This window comes from Indicator indicator, chromosome 10 (genome assembly GCF_027791375.1).
Source record: "Indicator indicator isolate 239-I01 chromosome 10, UM_Iind_1.1, whole genome shotgun sequence".
Classification (NCBI taxonomy): domain Eukaryota; kingdom Metazoa; phylum Chordata; class Aves; order Piciformes; family Indicatoridae; genus Indicator; species Indicator indicator.
The window spans coordinates 27,397,643-27,417,756 of NC_072019.1; the positions used below are offsets into that span (position 1 = coordinate 27,397,643).

Genomic DNA, 20,114 nt, shown 5'->3' on the forward strand with positions numbered 1-20,114 from the left:
GACATCAAGTTCACCATGAGCCAGCAATGTGCCCTTGTAGCCAGGAAGACCAATGGCCACCTGGGGTGGCCAGCAGGTCAAGGAGATTCTCCTCCCCTTTATTCTGCCCTAGTGAGGCTACAGCTGGACTACTGGGTCCGGTTCTGGTCTTCCCACTTCAAAAGGGACAGGGAACTACTGGAGAAAGTCCAGTGGAAGCTATGAAGATGCTGAAGGGCCTGGAACACCTCTGTGAGGAGGAAGGGCTGAGAGCCCTGGGACTGTTGAGCCTGGAGAAGAGCAGCCTGAGAGGGGAGCTGAGCAATGCTCAGCAAGAGCTGAAGGGCGGGGGGCAAGAGAGTGGAGCCAGACTCTTCTCAGTGGTGCCCAGCAACAGGAGAAGAGACAGCAGGCACAAACTGGAACTGAAGAAGTTCCACCTGAACAGAAGAAATTTCTTTGGTATGAGGGTGCTGGAACCCTGGAGCAGGCTGCCCAGAGAGGTTGTGAAGTCTCCTCTGGAGAGCTTCCAAACCCAGCTGGCTATTGTGATGCTGGGCAAGCTGCTGTGAGTGTGCCTGCTTTTAGCTGGGGGTTTGGACAGGATGGTCTCCAGAGGTCCCTTCCAACCCCCAGCATGCTGGGAATCTGTGCTGAAACTACAATGCATTCCATAGCTGCAAACCATTCTTTTCACAAGTACTTCAGATCTTTACCAGTGCAGCTCAACCGATGTCAAAATAAATCGCAATGCTTCTCCACACACATTCCCACACACATGTACACAGCATATACACATCTGTGTCTGTATCTATATATCAAAAATATGTGAGTTCTTCAGAGCTCTTTCCATGACCAGTTTTTAACAGCAGCATTAAAGACCTGACCACCCTCTTTTTTCTTCAGAATCTTTGACGTTTGTTTTTCACTGGTTAATGTAAGTTTGTGGAACCTAAGAGTTTAGGATAAGTTCTTTTCTATCCAGTGAAACCTAGAGGAGATTTCCTCCCTTCTCTATCAGAGCTCATATCATTTCTCTTCATTTTAGGACTAGAGATTTTTGCCTGAGCATTATTCTGTCCCTTCTAACCCCCTTTTTTCTTTTTTTTTTCTTTTTTTTTTTTTCTTTTTTGTTGCTGTTTGATTTAAATCTGCTCATTCTGCTATAAAACTCTGCAGACAAAGGCTAGGGCATTGTTTGACACATAAGCCTGTTTCCAGTCTGCTTGACTGATCAGTCTGGCATCTTCTCTTGGCATTAAATACGACCACAGCCTTCATAGTCTCCTAAAAGGCAGTATACATCCGTGGAATTTGCATTGTTAGATGTTTCAACAGCTGCCATCTAGCCTGATGAATGTCATTTTCATTATTGCAGGCTTAAGAGCTGAACAATAATGAGTTTATAATTCCTATCCTGCAAAAGAAAATTAAAATTATTGTAGCCTACAGCTGCATTTGCAATTTCCTTATCATCCCTTCTTTGTTCTGAATATATTTCATAGCTTGGGTTCTCCATGAGCTTGAAGCAGAGGTGGTAATTCAAGTAGAGCATGCATGCCAAGCATCCTATAGCTTGTGCCATTCCCCAGGGGTCTGTACAATCTTGTTCAGCATCTGCAGCAGTGACCTGGATGACGTGTGCTCTCAGTTTGCTAATGATGCAAAACTGGGAGGAGTGGCTGACACCCTGTCAGGCTGTGCTGCTGTTCAGTGACACCTGGACATGCTGAAGAGTTGGGCAGAGAATGACCTTGTGAAGTTCGAAGTAGGACAACTGTAGGGTCCTGCACCTGGGGAGGAATAACCCACAGGGTTGTGGCAAGAGGATGGGGCCACACTCATTCCAGTGGTGCTCAACAACAGGTCAAGGGGCAAGAGGTACAAAATAGAACACTAGAAGTTCCACCTAAATGCATAGGAAAACTGTTTTGCTGTGAGGGTGTTGGAGCAGTGGAGCAGGCTCACAGAGAGGTTGTGGAGTCTCCTCTCTGGATACTTCAAAAACCCACCTGGACATTGCAATCCTGGGCAAGCTGCCGTGGGTGCCCCTGCTCTAGCAGGGGGGTTGGACTGGGTGAACTCCAGAAGTCCCTTCCATCCCCCCCATGCTGGGATTGTGTGATGTGGTATTCTGAGAAAGAAACATACTGAGTTATGTAGATCCCAACACAGGATGTCAGCTGTTTGCAAAGTGTTTTGCAAGGGTCAGATGAAAACACAGCAAGGCAGTCCCTGAAGTTCTCCATTCTGTGCAGTCTGTTATGAAATGTTGTTTCAGTTTGCTCAGGATGAAGACAGTTGTATTGGGGACTTTGCGGTGGTTGAGTATGAAACTGCAGAGCAGGCTGAGGAGGTCCAGGAAGTCACCAATGGCATCACCATCAAAGGAAAGAGAGTCCATGTGTCATACTGTGCTCCAGGAGCACCAGGCAGAAGCACCTTGGCAGCACTCATAGCAGCACAGAGGATGGTAAGAAACTTGCAAATCTGTTTTCAGAACAATTTTGAAACACCTTGAGCAGCCTGGGTAGGGTCAGAGGGATTCAGCTGCTTTGCTTTAGGGTAAGGAAGTCCTAAATGTGAGGAGAAACTTTGCTGTGAGTGTGGTGGAGCCCTGGAGCAGGTTGCCCAGAGAGGTTGTGGAGTCTCCTTCTCTGCAGAGATTCCAAACCCAGCTGGCCATTGTGATTCTGAGCAACGTGCTGCAGGTGTCCCTGCTTTAAGGGTTGGACAGGATGGTCTCCAGAGGTCCCTTTCATCCCCTCACCATGCTGGAATTTTGTGAAGAGAAGCCAAGCTTTTGGAAGCATTAGCCTTACTCCTATCTACGCAGCCCAGTTCTCCTCCTAGGAGACCCTTCAGTTTGAGGGTGGTGAGGCACTGGAACAAGTTGTGGAGGCTCCAAGCCTGGAAATGTTCAAAGCCAGATTGGATGGGACCTTGAGCAACTTGGTCTAACAGGAGGTGTCTCTGCCTGAGGCTGGGGAGTTGGAAGTAGATGGTCTTTAAAGTGGTTTTCAACCCAAACCATTCTGTGATTCCAGCTCCCAAGTCTCCTTCCATTTGCTGCAAGGAGCAAGGGTAAAATATGGCAATAGGACATCATCACCAAATTATACTGACATAGCTCTGGGGTTTTAAAAAATGTAGGGTTTTGTAAGCTAAATTTTTCCAGTTCAAACCAAAAATAACTGGAAGTAGTGTCATTTGGCAAGGTAAAAGTTGGCTTAACACAGAAAAGAATTTGTCAATTTCAAGATAAATCTCAAGGTAGGAAAAATAGTTTAATCTTGTGCTTGATACAAAAGGAAGCTTTTTACAACCACATGTCTTTATCAGATTATTTCCTAGCAAATGGGATGTGATCAGTGTTATATGAAGCTGTCTTAAAAAGAGGAGCAGAACAGTCTCATTATTTCCACTAGCTTTAGCCCACAGCTTTAGAAGAGAGATGAGTGATGCTATGAAGAGATGGTCTGTGGTGCTCATCTCAGCAGTGCCTCTCCCATTCCCCTTTTTTGGCTAACTCTGTCTTGATTTAAGGGGAAAACAAGAAATGTGTCTCAGGAAAAATAATATGCTTGAATTTTTGGAGGGGAACAGTTTTGTTAGATATTTCATTTGAAGGGAAAAGGAGCGTGGAAAGGAGCAGGGTACAGGGAAGGAGTTGTTTTTTTCTGTGTAAAATGAAATGTGTGCATCACCGTCTCACAGGTCTGAGGCATCTCAATGTCATCTTTGTTTCCTCCTGATTCTAACACTTTTGTATCTCTCTTCATTGAAGATGAGGAACAATAGGAAAGGCTTGCTTCCAGAGCCAAATCCAGTGCAGATCATGAAAAGTTTTAACAACCCAGCCATGTTGCAAATGCTGCTGCAGCCCCAGTTGCGTGGACATGCTGTTAAACCTGGTAAGTGGGTTTAGAAGTCAGTTTAACAAAAGAAACCCTGATCTTGTTGAGTTCAGCCTTTCAGCAAAGGAGAGAAGCAGGAATTCTATTTAAAAACCTCTGCTGTCACTTATTCTTTCACATTTGATGAAAGCAAAATCAAGAGGTGGATTGCTACACTATTGTGTCAGGGCAAAATGAACGTGACCTAAAAACGTTACCCCACATTAGCTCTGTGTTTTCTGAGTGTTTATGTTAGAAGAAGGTTTGAAATTAAATGAAATGGCTCTTGCAGATGGCATTAAAATGGCAAGTTGAAATCTAATTCTAAGTCTGTACTCAGCACTGATGAGGCTGAAGCCTCAAATAACAGGTTTGGTTTTGAGTCCCTCACTATAAGGAAACTGCGGTGCTGGAGCAGGTCTTGAGAAGGGCAACAAAGCTGGTGAAGGGTCTTGAGAACAGATCTGGTGAGGAGCAGCTGAGGGAACTGAGGTTGTTCAGCCTGGAGAAAAGGAGGCTGAACGGAGACCTTCTGGCTCTTGACAACTCCTCCAACAGAGGAGGTTGGAGGGAGCTGGGTGTTGGCCTCTTCTTCCAAGTAGCAAGTGACAGAACAAGAGGAAATGGCCTCAAGTTGCACCAGGGGAGGCTTAGCTTGGTCATTAGGAAATATTTCTCTACTGAAAGGGTTGTCAAGCCCTGAAACAGACTGCCCAGGCAAGTGTTTGAATCCACATCCCTGGAATTATAATAAAGCCATGTAGATGTGTGCTGAGGGACATGGTTTAGCAGTGGCCTTGGTATTGCTGGGTTAAAGGTTGGACTTGATAATCTTAAAGATCTTTTCCAGCCTAAACAATTCTGTGATTCTGTCTGAATTTTTCAGCCTGGGTCTTTCTCCTGTTGTTTCCAATGCCAGTCATTATTCACTTGGGTGCTACCATAATCATGCACAGCATTTTGTAATGGCATGCCCTGGTTTCAGCTGGGATAGAGCTGATTCTCTGCTTAGTAGCTAGAACTGGGTTGTGTTTTGGATTCAGAGTGAGACAAATGCTGATGATACACTGATGTTTGCAGCTGTTGCTAAGGAGTCAAGGACTTCCCAACTTCTCATGTTTTGCTAACGTGCAACAGGAGAAGAAACTGGGAGGGAGTATAGCCAGGACAGCTGACCTGAACTCTCCAAAGGGGTATTCCCTACCGTAGAATGTCATGCCCAATATATCAGCTGGGAGGAGTGGGCTGGGGAGGTCAGGTCACTGCAGGTCATTGGTTGGTGGCCAGTTAGATAGTGCATCTCTTGTCCTTTTCTTGTGCTTTATTTCTTCCTGGTTTTGTATATTCCTTCTCTTCCTCCTCCTTATTATTATTATGCTTTTTTAATTGTTGTTATTAGTATATCTTATTTTAGTTATTAAACTCTTCTTATCTCAACCCACAAGTTTTATTTTCAGTTCTTCTCCCCAGCCCACTGGGAGGCATGAGGAGTGAGCGAGCAGCTGTGTGGTGTTTAGTTCCCAGCTGAGGTTAAACCACAACTTGGTACTAACCGAAACTATTTCTGTGCCTTCTTGTTAGGATGGATGTGGATAAACATACTAAAAACAATCTTACCACATTTCAGATGGTGAAAGTGTTAGCAACAGGAATGAGAACAGGTAATTTGAAGAGTCAGTTAGGGGTCAAAGAGTTCGTGCCATAATCCCCTGACTGAAGATACCCAGAAACTGTGGACACTTTGAACACTTCAGCTAATGCTGAAGTTTCAAAGCACATTAGATAAAGCTGTGATCTGCATCTTTGAGCAAAACTCATCTTTAGAGGAGGAACTAAGTTTGATCTCTAATATGCTGTTAATTGCAGATCAAACCTGGCTGTATTGAAAAGTTTTGTTACAGTGACCTTTAGTCTACTGAAAAGTTTCACAACCCCCAAATATAAAAAATACAAAATAACTCTTACAAAGACCTTTACTTGCCTAACTTATAAACCAACATTTGTCTTGTGTTTCTAAAACAGTTCTTGGAGCATCTGCAGGTTTACCTCACCTTATAAATTCAGCAGTTGGCCCACCTTTTTTGCAGCTGAATAAAATTCATCAGGTATGTCACCAAAATACATATTTACCCAAATACATATTTGTGAAGATCCCAGCAGGAAAAATACTCTCAAAGTTTTAAGAAATTACAACTAAAATCAAGTGTTCTAGTTAAAACTGTCTTTGGGAAAAACAGTTTGTTGTGAGATACCTATGGGGATGTGAGAGCAAACTGTGCTTGCTGTCCACAAGTGAGTTATTTTATCTTAACTGAGTTTTTGATTTGGTAACACCATGTAGAGACAACTAGTCATTACTGGCCAAAAAAATCGTCTTTAATCAGAGTTTAAGAAGCATGGCACATCCATTTCTCTTGGAGCTGCTCACACACACTTCCTCTTCTATTTTAATGAAGCCAAGCAGCTTAGTATTGTTAGCTTCATTATAAAGCTTGCAGGGACCAAAATGTGCTAAATATACCATAAAAAAATGGCAATTTGCAGATGTCCCTTCTTAATCCAGAAGGCCCCACAAGGTTATAAGCTGCTTAAAGTGTTGGTGGAGGGTCTGTAATTCACTGTTGAGTTGATACAACTTCCATATGGACACCAGAATTCCTGGGAGATACTATAAAGGATATTTGGGATGAGTTTGCCCTAGAAATTGGTGGTAGGAACGTGCTAGAGTAGCACCCAGAAGCAGATCTCCTCCCTGCAGCAGTTCCCTTGGCCAGCAGCCTGCCTGGCCTCTGCCTTGTGTTGAGGTTCTGTCAGAAAGTTCTGCCTGCAGCCAAAATTTGCCTTCAATATTCATGATGGGGTTTTTCTTATTACCTGTGAGGGACTGGAATCAATGGCTGTGATTTGCTATTTCTGATGGTTCATAAATTTCCATTTAAAAAATAAAATTCCCTTAAGCAGTTTTTCTTTCTGCTGTGCTTTTGGCAAACACAAACTTCTAGGTCTTAAAAAAGACCATGTTCAGATGCAGGGATGCACCTTGGGTTAAGTTTATTTAGCCTTTATCTTTCTCCCCTGCTCAAAACTGGTAGATGAATATTTTCATTTTGAATAAATGCTCCTTAATTTTGCCCCATCAAATGAGTTGTTTGGGGATTTTTTTTTTGTCCTGTGCAATGTAAAAAAACCCAACCAACCAACCAACCAAAAAACATCCTTCTCTGCTTGCACTGCTTTGATTTAAATGACATTTCAAATTGGTGTGTTTAATTACTGCTGCTCTTTCTTCAGCCCCAGAGAGTCTGTGCTGCCTTGGAAGGCAATGTGAGTCTTTTCTGCTCACAGCTGGAGACAGGCATGTTTTACACAGTTACCAGAGATTGATGATGATCCAAGGGGTTTTTGGCTTAAGAGTGCTGCAGCTAAACAACTTCGTGTTCTCTCTTTAGAGAGACTTGCAAAGTCTGATTCTCTTCCAGGGAGCTTCCTGCCATTTAATTAGCTCCAAACCTAATCTAATAGCCTGAATTTTATTGACAGTTATTTAGTTATCCCAATTCATTCTGTTTTTTCAGTGACTTATTTCAGATTAGTCTCTAAACCCAGAAAGCCAGGTCACTATTTTTATTGTCTTGAAATTCAGTGTTGTCACAAGTTAGAGGACCAGACAGAACTTTGGCTTCTCTCCCCACCTTCCCAGTGACACACAGATTCAGCCTCCTGTATATCATGGTTTTGCTATTTCATGGTCAGGCTTTTGTAAAGTAATATTTTAGGGTGAATGAGCCACTTTTTAAAATAATTGATAAGAAAAGATTCAGCAGAGGGAAATTTGAACAAATGGATTATTCATCCACTCATCTTTCAACTATGGAGGCAGCCTGACTTTCAGCTGCTTTAATTTCTCTTAACTACAATTATCATGTGCCAAAAGAATGCATTTTAAGCTTTCTTAAAAACCTGTTTTCCTCAGTCATCTACCAGTTTATTAAAACTTTATTAACCCAAAGGCTTTCTTCTGAGGATTCAAACCAACCTGATTTTTCCAACTCTTGAATTTCTGAAAGTTTTGCAGTTGAACTATTATATTTTCCTTGATATAACCAAGTATAGAAGGAACAGACACTGGTACTGGTGACAATAAACAGCCCTGGATGATTTCTACTGGAAATCACTAGGAGAATTAAAATAGCAGATGTGTAACTAATTTAGATATGGCACTTTTTTGGTCTAAACTGCATGTTTCAGAGTCTAGAAGACCATACTGAGAGCAACCCTCCTTGGGGTGATGGTTGATGAGAAGCTCAACATGAGCTGGCATGTATACTCACAGCCCAGAGCCTGCTAATACCCAGCTGATCCCCAGGGCACCAGTTGGAGGGAAGGGATTCTGTCCCTCTGCTCTGCTCTGCTGAGACCCCACCTGCAGTGCTGCAGCCAGTTCTGGAGTCCTCAGCACAGCAGAGACATGGACCTATTGGAGCAGGGCCAGAGGAGGACACAGCAATGATGAGAGGGCTGGAAGCCCTCTGCTGTTAGGCCAGGCTGAGAGAGTTGGGGTTGTTCAGCCTGGAGAAGAGAAAGCTTCCAGGGTGACCTTCTGGTGGCCTTTCAGTGCTTAAAGGGCAGATGAGAAAGCTGGGGACAGACTTCTGAGCAGGGCCTGTTGTGACAGCACGAGGGGTGATGGTTTGGACTAAAAGAGGGAGATGTAGAATGGAGAGAAGGAAGAAATTCTTCACTGTGGGAGTAGTGAACCACTGGCCTAGGCTGCCCAGAGAGGTGGTAGATGGTGGTAGAGCCCTGGCAATATTCCAGGTCAGGTTATCTGGGGCTCTGAGCAACCTGCTCTAGTCACAGATGTCTGTGCTGACTACAGACGCGTTGCACTAGATGACCTTTAAAGGTTGCTTCCAACCCAAGTGGTTCTATGATTGTATGGTATGACAGACATGTGAATTTGACCCTGCCATACAGAGATACAACCTGCTTGAAAATATTTGTGAGGTGTTTTGTAGGAGGCGGAAAAATTTACAAAATCATGCATTGGGAGAGTTGCCTTCTTTTGGGGCTCTCCATCCTCATTACCTTGTTTTGGTGATCTTTTTTATGTAAGAGATGTTAAAAAAAAAACAAGGAAGTCTGTGCTGGCTGTGATTTGACACAATCAGTGTCCCATAAATCTATTCTTGCACTGCTGTACAAAAAGGTTTGTAGAGCAACCTATTTTTTGGCTGGTAAATCATGCTCAGGAGCTGCTGCCAGAAAGGCAGCTTCAAGCCTGTGTTCAGTTAACATGAATCATAAAGTGGTTTCATGATCCAGAGTGGACATAAGATTCCTTTTAAGCCACTGTGCTACTCCATGGTGCACATAGTGCTGAGTATACCCTTAGTAATCTGAATGTTGGGCTCCAGAGTTGTTAAGTGGCTTAGTTCTGGTTGCAAACTGATCCAGATTTTTTTTGACTGAAGAATATGAATATTTTATAGCCTCGACAATCCATAGGCATTGTGCTTTCTGGGTTTTAATGGTTCTGGGATAGAGTTTTATATAGGTAGTTGCCACTAGAGTTTTATATAGGTAGTTGCCACTAAAAAGGTGGGAAAACGTATCTGGATATTCTTCTTTGAAAATAAAGATACTCTGTGGTAACTGTAAAGCAAGGTATGAAAGTCCCTGCCAGTTCCAACCCAGGCCTGTAAATTGTGTAGGTATGTGGTGGAGATTGTGTATCAGAACTGCAATGCAAGGGATGAGGCAAATGTTAACAAAGCCCTTATTCACAGAGCTCATAATCCCCTGAAGGTCTTGTGTCTCATCTTTCTTCTTGGCATTCTAGGTAACTCTCCCATCTCCTGTGTCTGCAGAGGCTTCAAACATGTTTAGCTTTCCCTGTGGGCTTAGAGGTGGAGGCTGGATTGGATTTGGAGTGTGCTCTTGATCCTTTAAAAGCCATCATCAGGCATCCTTGGAGTGGGGAGGAGAAAACAAGGGCTGGATGGGGGAGAGTTTAAAAGAACTTGAAACAACTTTCTGTGAATGAAAGAAATACTAAGTTTTGTGGAGGAAATAGTTACCTTCCTTTGCTGTGTTAATTCAGGAACTGATTTGAATTTCTTGAAGCAGTATCATCTGAAAATGTTTCAAGAATGTGCTGTTTTCCATGGCTGTCAACTAACACATTTCAATACTTTCACAGAATTCCATTCTGGGGAGCGCATCAAACTTACTGCTGCAGAGCCCTGCTCACCTACCACTGCCACAGCAGCAGCTGCTGAAGGTTGAAAACGTCCAGGCTAACAGTGTAAGGTCATCGCTTCACCTTCAACTCTCTTTGGACCTTCTTATAGCTGCTAAACCAAATCATTTTGTTCATCTGCTGTAATTGCACAGTTTAGTGTACCTGTAAAAAGATGAACCAAATGTGAAAGTGGTAAGAAATAGCTACAGACAGACAATTTGAATCATTCATAGAGTTTTCTGTTCTTCCTTACAGAAACCAGGTTTGCTGGGAGAACCTCCAACGATGCTGCTTCAGACAGTGCTGGGAATAGGGGTAATGCCAGCAGTGAGTTCAGGCATGGGAACCCGTGGAGAAGCTCTGAAGTGTAAATGACTTTTGCTTTCATACCAAATCAGTAGAAATGCTCAGCTTGAAGCTGAAATTGAAATGCTCAGCTCCTTACTTCACCCTGTTTCAGCTAAAGCCCCATCTTTGAACCTTATCACCACCCAGTGAGGTAGGCAGAGAGCTGGGCAATAATGCACGGTATCTAGGTACACAGTGGAGCAAGGGAACAAGTTCTTTACCTATGTAATCAACTATATCCTGTTTTAAGCAGCAAACTATTTTGCCTTGTTGCCTGGCTTCTCTCATCTGTTTGTCAGGGTGCAAAGAGTCCACTGTGGCATTGGTTGAATATTTGCAGGGTGTTAAACATCCTGCTTGCTCAGTTACTGCCATTTTTAATACACTTGGAAAATATGTAGGATGAGAAAAAATGGCCTCAAGTTGCACCAGGGCAGGTTTAGGTTAGATGTTAGAAACTTCTTCCCTGAAGGGGTTCTCGCCACAGCCATTAAACTATGTTCCCTAGGGACATGTCCACATGTTTTTTGAACACCTCCAGGGATGGTGACTCCACCACCTCCCTGGGCAGCCTGCTCCAATGCCTGACCACTCTTGCAGGAAATAAATTGTTCCTAGTCTCCAACCTAAACCTCCCCTGGCTCAATTTCAGGCCATTTCCTCTAATTCTGCCACCTGATGCTAGGGAGAAGAGACTCCACCCCACTCTAACCTCCTTTCAAGGAATTGTAGAGCAATGAGGTCTCCCCTCAGCCTCCTCTTCTCCAGGCTGAACAACTGTGGTTCCCTCAGCTGCTCCTCACCAGCTCTGTTCTCCAGACCCTGGCTTTGCTGCCCTTCTCTGAACCCACTCCAGGACCTCAATGTCCTTCTTGGAGTGAAGGGCCCAAAACTGAACCCAGGATTCAAGGTGTGTCCTCAGCAGTGCCCAGTACAGGGGTACAATCACTTCCCTGCTCCTGCTGGCCACACTCTTGCTGATCCAGGCCAGGATCCTGTTGGCCTTCTTGGCCACCTGAGCACACTGCACACTTCTTACCTCAGTGAATGTTTAAGACTCAGGGTTTTCCTCTATTATATTAGCTTTAAGTAGATTTGTTTGGTCCTGGGACAGTAAAAGAATAAAAACCATCATCAGAATGCAGTGTTCTGGGAGAGCTGTAAACCAGACCTCTAAATGTTTTTCTCATCACTTAGTAAAAACCACAAACAAGACCTACTGATAAATCTTGCCTAACAGCAAAGTTTCTCCATTTATGGTTGACTGCAGCATCTAATCTGCCTCCAATTCAAACAGCAGCAGCAGCAGCAGCAGCAGGGATGGGCATGCTGCCATTCTTCCCGAATCAGCACATTGTTGGACAAGCTCTGCCGGGGCAAAACAGTGCTGCGGAGAAACAGGCAAGTCCCGAAGCCGTGGTGCCGGGATCCCAGCCTTACCACCAGACCCTGACAAACCTTCCTGCAGGAGCTTTGCGGGCTGGCCACGCCAAGCAAAACCCACTGAAAAGCACTGAGATCAGTCTGGGGGTAAGGAACTTGGGAGTGCAGGTCTTCTCCTTGTTTTGCTCTTGTGCTTGGATTGTGTTGGTATTTCAACACGCTGAAGAGTTAACTGCTTCTTGTAGTTCTCTGCTCTAGAATGTGCTAGATCACAGGATCATTCATGAGGCATTTTAAGGTCATTGCAGTTATGAATAATAGGCAGAGAACAATAACGCTCTTTGGTGGCCCAGATGAATTCACAACAGAATCTTTTTAGAGTACTGGAGGGGTTCTTTATTTTTTTTTTCATGTCTGTGCCTCTCATAGCTTTTGATGATGAAATTATCTTCAGGGCAAAGACTAATAATTGAACTTGTGGTGGAATTTCATGCCTAATCATGAACAGTTCTGGTGGTATGTAGGGCCTTTGGGTTTCCTCTTGGGGGGTGTGTGTGTGTAGATATATATATATATATATATATGTATATAATAGAAAAATTTTTATATATATAAAAAAGTGTGTGTGTGTATATATATAATGGGCAATTTAAATTTTCCATTCTTAATCCATACCCTCTTAGCCATAGCTGACATTTTCTTAGTCTCTCTCAGTTTTAACATTTATTCTTTTGAAGGCAGGGGATGGGAGGCTTGATGAGATGGGATTTAAATTGAACCAGAATGGTCATTAACAGGATTTAGTTTTCTTGTAATATACATAAATACTTTGATATTTACTTGGAAACCTGCCGTTAATTCAAATCAGATCTGTGTTTTCATGGCATATTTTCTGAGTCATTTGAAGTGATTAGACATCTCCAATATTGGTGGTTGCCTTTCTTAGCTTGGATAGATTTAGTCCTACTTCAGGAAGTATACTTTTCATTCTTCAAATCAGTTTTTACTGTAATGAAGTGGAGTTTGACCTGTGTATAGACCCACATGGATAAAATGCATAGGACATACAGATATACATATGTAAAACCACTGTTTTATTTCAGCAGTTAAAGGGAAAATGCAATTAAACCATTAGGAGTCTGGATAATCAATTATTTTCTATGAATCCTGTTTACCAGGAAAGGTTCTTTTTTGAAATCCTGGTAGATTGTTTATTTTCCTGCATCAGGAGGAGGGGAAATGGCCTCAAGTTCCACAAGGAACAGGGACTCGACCACCTCCCTGATCAGCCTGGGCCAGGCTTTGATAACCTTTTAGGAAAGAAATTGTTCCTCATGTCCAACCTAACGCTCCTCAGGCACAACTTGAGGCTGTTTCCTCTTGTCCTATCTCTTGTTCCTTGGGAGAAGAGACCAACCCCCAACTGGTTCAGCCTTCTTTCAGGGAGTTGTAGAGAGCCAGAAGGTCTCCCCTCAGCCTCCTTTTCTCCAGGCTGAACAACCTCAATTCCCTTAGCTGCTCCTTACCAGACCTGCTCTCCAGACCCTTCACCAGCTTTGCTGCCCTTCTCTGGATATGCTGCAGCATCTCAATGTGCTTTTTGGAGTGAGTGGCTTAAAACTAAACCAAGTCTTCCAGATATGGACTCACCGGTGCCACATACAGGGGGACAATAATTTCCCAAAACTGTGCTATAGTGGCAGATCTCAGACAGGGTCATACCTTCAGTCCAGGGCTGATTTGTCCTTTTTTAACTTGTGACTCTGGGTAAGAAGAGTTCACTTTTGGCCACATGCTTAATGCTAACACCTTGCATCTGTGGTAATTTTGGTGGTTATTTTTTCATTTACTTGACTATAAAAATTTTTTTTCTTTGTTTGATTTCTTTTTTATTATCCTGTAGTACCTTACAGACTGAAAAGAAAGGTTGATGCAAATCCATCTGGCAACAGTGTCCGGATAGCTGTCCCAAGTATTTCAGTTTTCCTGTGGCATTCCATAGGGCTCAGCTTTTTTCAGACTCCTGCAGGGACACTTACCCTGGTTTCTGGTAAACAGTGTCCAAGTACAGTGCACACTGACCTGTCCCCTTCTTTTACAGACTCCCTTGAAAAAGCAGACTTCACTGCTGGGAGAACCACCAAAAGAAATACGTCTTAGTACCAACCCCTACTTGAATTTGGCAAGTGTGTTGCCTGGTTTGTGTCTTCCAGGTAAGCAAACATACAGAATCATAGAATTGTTTTGGTTGCAAAAAAGCTCTAAGATCATCAAGTCCAACCATCAACCTAACACCTCCATGGCCATTAAACCATGGTCCAAAGTGCCATGGACACATGTTTCTTGAACACCTCCAGGGATGGTGACTCCAGCACCTCCCTGGGCAGCCTGTTCCAATGCCTGCCCATATAGTGGGTCAGGGTTCCTTGACCAGGGTGTGACAAATGATGATTGTGTTTGCCAGCTAATTCCAGTGACCACAACATTTATCTTTAACGAAACCTGCTTTAAAATTCTGGTGTAATCTATCCTCAGAATCAATATTGTATCTGGGGAGAGGGAATCTTCACAGTTAATCATAGAATGGTTTAGGCTGGAAGAAAACTTTGAAATCATTGAGTCCAACCATTAACTCATCACCCTATGGCTACCACTAAACCATGTCCTTCAACAACACATCTACATAGCTTTGAAACCCCTCCAGGGATGGGGACTCCACCACTGCATGTTCAGGGCTTGACAACTCTTTTAGGGAAGAAATTGTTCCTCATGTCTAACCTAACCCCACCCTTGGCACAATGTCAGACCACTTGCTCTTATCCTGTCCCTTGTTCCTTGGGAGAAGAGACCAACCCCCACCTGGCTCCAACCTCCTTTCAGAGAGTTGTAGAGAGCCAAAAAGTCTCCTCTCAGCCTCTTTTCTCCAGGATGAACAACCCCAGTTCCCTCAGCTGCTCCTCACAACCCTTGTGCTTTATACTCTTCATCAGCTTCACTGACCTTCTGTGAATCTGCTCCAGCACCTCAATGTCTTTCTTGGAGTGAGGGGCCCAGAACTGACCCCAGTATTCAAGGTGTGGTCTCACCACCTCAATAAGAAACCTCAGTAAATAATGGGCTCACTGATGGGGAGAAACTTCTAGAAAGCCTTTCAATTATTAGTAGCACAGGTTAATTTTGAGCACAGCCTATTGTCAAGTAGCAAATTTCTGTTGTAGTCCAAGGAGATTGCTGAAGAAGGTTGTCACTGAAGCTGTGCAGTTAATGCCAACCCTGTATTTGTTGTGTTCCAAGCAGCAATTGCTGGCAAAGCCTCCAGCCCACTGCAGCAGAGCAGCCTTTCGAACAACATCCTGGATGCTGCTGTGTCTCAGGGACCTACATCACAACATGGAGTGGAAAACTATCTTAATTACTCTCAACATCATGGGGAGTACCCACAGGTATGTTGTTTTGTAGCACTTTCTTCTGAAGCCTGTTTGGTTCAGAGCCCTGGTACCAGGATTTTTGGCAGATAGGAGCTCAGAGATCCCTCCCTCGGCTCCTCGTTGGTTTTCTCTGGGTACTCTTAGTGCACTTCTTGGTACACATAGAATGTTTTAGGTTGGAAGGGACCTTTAAAGGTCACCTAGTCCCACCCCTCTGCAGTCAGCAGGGATGTTTGCAACTACAGCAGGTTGCTCAGAGCCTCAGACAACCTGACCTGAAATGGTTCCAGGGATGTGGCTTCTATTCTCTGGGCAACCTGGGACAGTGTCTCACCACCCTCAGTGTAAAACATTTCTTCATTCTACCTAGACTAAGTCTCCCCTGTTTTAGTTCAAACCATCAATTGTAGTCCTGTCAGAACAGGCCCTGCTCAAAAGGTCGTTTCCATCTTTCCTATAAACCTTCTTTAAGGGGGGGGTCTGATGTAGCCTGATAGCTCTGCATGGAGTTGAACAACATTGCCCAACATGGTGGACCACTCTTCAACAGTTCCTAGGCTTTCCTACCAAACCCCATCCTTTTCTTCAGGCTGAACCTTGTAGGTCCTTTTCCCTGAGAGTTCCTCTCTTTCAGTGTACAGAACAGATTTAGCACGAAGTACATCTTATGCCAGTTAAAAAAAAAGACTTCAGACATTCCCTGATGCAGTGTTGCAACCATGGAAAGATTGCTTCTTGAGAGCCTGAACTCAGTGCAGCCAGCTGAAAAATTACTCTCTTACAACTTCTGACTTGGCTTTTGTCTGCCTTCAAAACCATGAAGTTTTCCTCTTTCCCTTCCCAAGAAGTTTTCAGCTTTTCCTGACCCTTGGCTAGATCCCAGAGAAGAGGGTGTTCTGTCTACCAGAAGTTCCTGTGTGGCTTGGGCAATTTTTCTGGTCTGTGCCAGCTGATTTCGCTGCATGCAATTCCTTCAGCCTATACCTCCGTGGGTGATCAGAGCGTGGGCTTTAAGGTGGAGGGCTGGAGAGTGTTCCAGTACTGAGAGCAAGTTTCACAGCCATCAGGGCACTCTGAGAGAACATTTCCCTGTGTTCATTGGCTGTCACTAGTCTATGGAGAGAGAGAGTGGTTTAGGGATCAAATATGAAAACTGGGTTGTAGTGCCCTCAGGTTATCTGTATGAAAGTCCTGGGTCTGCAGTGAGACACCCATCCTGGTTCTGCTGTCGGTCTCCTCCTGACCTGTCCCCATGACCACCTCCTCCCCAGTGTAGCCTGATCTCTCCTCCCACTGCAGGGAGACAGAAACAAGTTGTGCTTCCTTCTCCTAGGCTGCTGGCACGGAAATCTGTGTTCCTCCAAGCCTCCTGAGGTAGAGCAGGGCTGTTAGGAGAGTTGAGTCTGGAGGACAGACAGTGGGACACATGGGTGGGCACGGTGTGGTTTTGTATTTAGGAAGGTCTCAGCTTGGCAAAGTTGGGGTGGAGGGGATGGGTTTGCTGCATGATGGTGCTGCAGCAGGGAGCTTTGCCAGGAGCCAGACCCATCTCCTAGTTGGGTCAGATTTGGTGAGAGTTGTGGGTTAGGGAAGCAAGAGTGATGTCCTGGGGATGTTGTGCTGGGTGGTTCATGTAAGCACAAGGTGGTCATGAATATTGTGTGAGCAATGGCTTTATGTCCATTTTGATGTCTCCTGGAATTGGTTCCTAAGCCCAAATCCTTAAAATACTGTCCAAAAAAAAAATAATTGGTGGTGTAGGATCATAGAATCATAGAATCCTAGAATCAGTCAGGGTTGGAAGGCACCACAAGGATCATCCAGTTCCAACCCCCCTGCCATGCCCAGGGACACCTCACACTACAGCAGGCTGCCCAGAGCCTCATCCAGCCTGGCTGCAAACACCTCCAGGGCTGGGGCCTCAACCACCTCCCTGCACAACCCATTCCAGGCTCTCACCACTCTCATGGGGAAGAACTTCTTCCTCACATCCAGTCTGAATCTCCCCACTTCCAGCTTTGTTCCATTCCCCCCAGTCCTGTCACTCCCTGATAGCCTAAAAAGTCCCTCCCCAGCTTTCTTGTAGCCCCCTTCAGATACTGGAAGGCCACAAGAAGGTCACCTCAGAGCCTTCTCTTCTCCAGACTCAACAGCCCCAACTCTTTCAGTCTCTCCTCATAGCAGAGGTGCTCCAGCCCTCTGCTCATCCTGGTGGCCCTTCTCTGGACACCTTCCAGCACCTTCAGATCCCTCTTGGAATAGAGGCTCCAGAACTGGATGCAGTACTCCAGGTGGGGTCTCAGCAGAGCTGAGCAGAGGGGGAGAATCACCTCCCTTGCCCTGCTGGCCACACTTCTCCTGATGCAGCCCAGGCTCTGCTTGGCTCTCTGGGCTGCAAGTGCACACTGACAGCTCCTGCTGAGCTTCTCATCCCCCAGCACCCCCAAGTCCCTCTCCTCAGGGCTGCTCTCCAGCCAGTCCCTGCCCAGCCTGCATTTGTGCTTGGGATTGCCTCCACCCAGCTGCAGGACCCTGCCCTTGGTCTTGTTGAACCTCCTGAGGTTGGCTTGTGCCCACCTCTCCAGCCTGTCCAGGTCCCTCTGGATGGATCCCTTCCCTCCAGCCTGTCTGCTGCACCACACAGCTTGGTGTCAGCAGCAAACCTGCTGAGGGTGCACTCAATGCCTCTGTCCATGGCACCGACAAAGATGTTGAACAGGCCTGGTCCCAGGACTGATCCCTGAGGGACTCCACTTGTCCCTGGCCTCCACTGGGACATGGAGCCATTGACAGCCACTCTTTGGGTGCAGCCATCAAGCCAGTTCTGTATCCATCTGGTGGTCCACCCATCAAACCCATGTGTCACCAGTTTGGAGAGCAGGAGGTGGTGTGGGACAGTGTGGAAGGCTTTGCTCAGCTCCAGGTCAATGCCATCAGTTGCTCTCCCCTCATCTATTAATGTTGTGGCACTTGTCATGGAAGGCCACCAGGTTTGTCAGGCAGGATTTGCCCTTGGTGAAGCCATGCTGGCTGTACCCAATCACCTCTTCACTATTCTTCTGTCTCAGCAGTGCCTCCAGGAGGATCTGCTCCATGATCTTACCAGGCACAGAGGTGAGACTGACTGGCCTGGAGTTCCCTGGTTCTTCCTTCTTCCCCTTTTTGAAAATGGGAGTATGTTTCCCCTTTTCCAGTCAGTGGGGACTTCCCCAGACTGCCAGGACTTTGGGAATATAATAGAGAGGGGTTTAGCAACCTCCTCTGCCAGCTCTCTCGGGTTCTTCAGGTGATCACCAACCTGATCTTCACTTATGATGGGCAGTTCTTCCTCCTGGTCCCTGCCATTATCTTCCATGACTATTCCAGGAGTGTGGCTGGAGGCCCTTGCAGTGAAGACTGAGGTAAAGAAGTCCTTGAGAACCTCAGCCTTTTCCAGGTCCCTTGTGACCATTCCACCTGTTTCCTTTCTGAGGGGCCCACACCTTCCCTAGGCTTCTTTTGACCATTAATATACCTGTAGAAATTCTTAGTGTTCCCTTTGACCTCCCTGGCTAGATTCAATTCAAGCTGTGCTTTGGCTTTCCTAAGCAGGTCTCTTGCTGCTCAGGCAGCTTCCTTACCTGCCCCCATTCCAGCTGTCCTTTCCTCCACTCCTTGTAGAGCTTCCTTTTAAGTGATAGTGTGTCCAGCAGCTCCTTGCTCATCCAGGCAGGCCTCCTAGCATTCTTCCCTGCTTTTCCCTTTGTTGGTATACATTGCTCCTGGACACAGAGGAGGTGGTCCTTGAATACTGACCAGCTGTCCTGGGCCCCTCTTCCCTCCCAGGGCTTTGTCCCACGACACTTTGGCCAGGAGATCCCTGAAGCGATCAAAGTCTGCACGCCTGAAGTCTAGGGTCATAAGCTGATGAGTGAGTTTAGTCTGTCTTTAGTAACATGAAGGACTCAAATAGTGTCACTCAGGTGCAGAGGTGCCACGTGTCACATTCATAGAATCATAGAATTGTTTTGGTTGGAAGAGACCTCCAAGACCATCAAGTGCCACCATCGACCTAAGACCACCATGGCCATTAAACCATGTCCCAAAGTGCCATGGCCACACGCTTCTTGAACACCTCCAGGGATGGTGACTCTACCACCTCCCAAGCTACATTTTTATCCTTCCTTCCCTTCCTCAGATTTCCACTGTGCTTGTGTCTGCTGCCAAGGCAGTGGTGCCTTGTGTGTCTTCTGAACCACTTCATGTAGTTTTCAAGGTTTGGTTTGAGCTTTATTGCGATGTCAAACATGTTTTGGTGCTTTATGGAGAGCTTTACCTTTTAGTCCCTGTCAAGTCCTGCAAGGCCCCAAGAAATGTTGTCATTTAAAGCCATCTTAGTAAGACAGCTAATGGGAAGAGGTTTTTTTCCTCCTCTATAGGAGGCTGTTCAGCAGTGGTATCTTCATTATGCTCAGGCATATAACTCTACCCAGGCAAGAGCTGATGACTTTGAAAATGAAGCCTCTGAGGTGAGAAATCCTTTTATTCTCTTCCTGTCTCCATTGGCTGTTTCACCCATCAGCTGTGAAGGTGCTTTGGACTCCAGACACCTGCTTTGTTTGTTGGGAGTGGCTGCTGCCATTTGTTCTGCAGAAATAAGGGGCTGAAGAACTGGGGGGGAGCGGCACTGCATGGTCACCTTCTGCCGGGCAGTCCCTCCAGACTCATCCTCACGCTTTTGATTGTGTCTGGCATAAATATTCTCTAAAATCCCACAGTTAAAATACTCGTACCAAGAAAGAGCATACCACCACCTTATTTCCCATGGAATCCTAGAATGGATTGGGTTGGAAGAGG

The 20,114-nt window shown here is 45.3% G+C and overlaps 1 protein-coding gene across 1 annotated transcript in view; it reads left to right on the forward strand.

The window, feature by feature from the left end:
* The window catches only part of RAVER2 (ribonucleoprotein, PTB binding 2), a 43,367-nt gene that overhangs the window by 19,367 nt on the left and 3,886 nt on the right, over positions 1-20,114 (forward strand). Inside the window, exons 5-14 of the mRNA XM_054384561.1 lie at positions 2,261-2,452; positions 3,767-3,893; positions 4,291-4,293; positions 5,898-5,980; positions 10,078-10,182; positions 10,375-10,486; positions 11,738-11,997; positions 13,952-14,063; positions 15,148-15,293; positions 19,697-19,786. Coding sequence (XP_054240536.1) covers positions 2,261-2,452; positions 3,767-3,893; positions 4,291-4,293; positions 5,898-5,980; positions 10,078-10,182; positions 10,375-10,486; positions 11,738-11,997; positions 13,952-14,063; positions 15,148-15,293; positions 19,697-19,786 — 1,230 coding nt within the window. The remainder of the gene's footprint in view (positions 1-2,260; positions 2,453-3,766; positions 3,894-4,290; positions 4,294-5,897; positions 5,981-10,077; positions 10,183-10,374; positions 10,487-11,737; positions 11,998-13,951; positions 14,064-15,147; positions 15,294-19,696; positions 19,787-20,114) is intronic.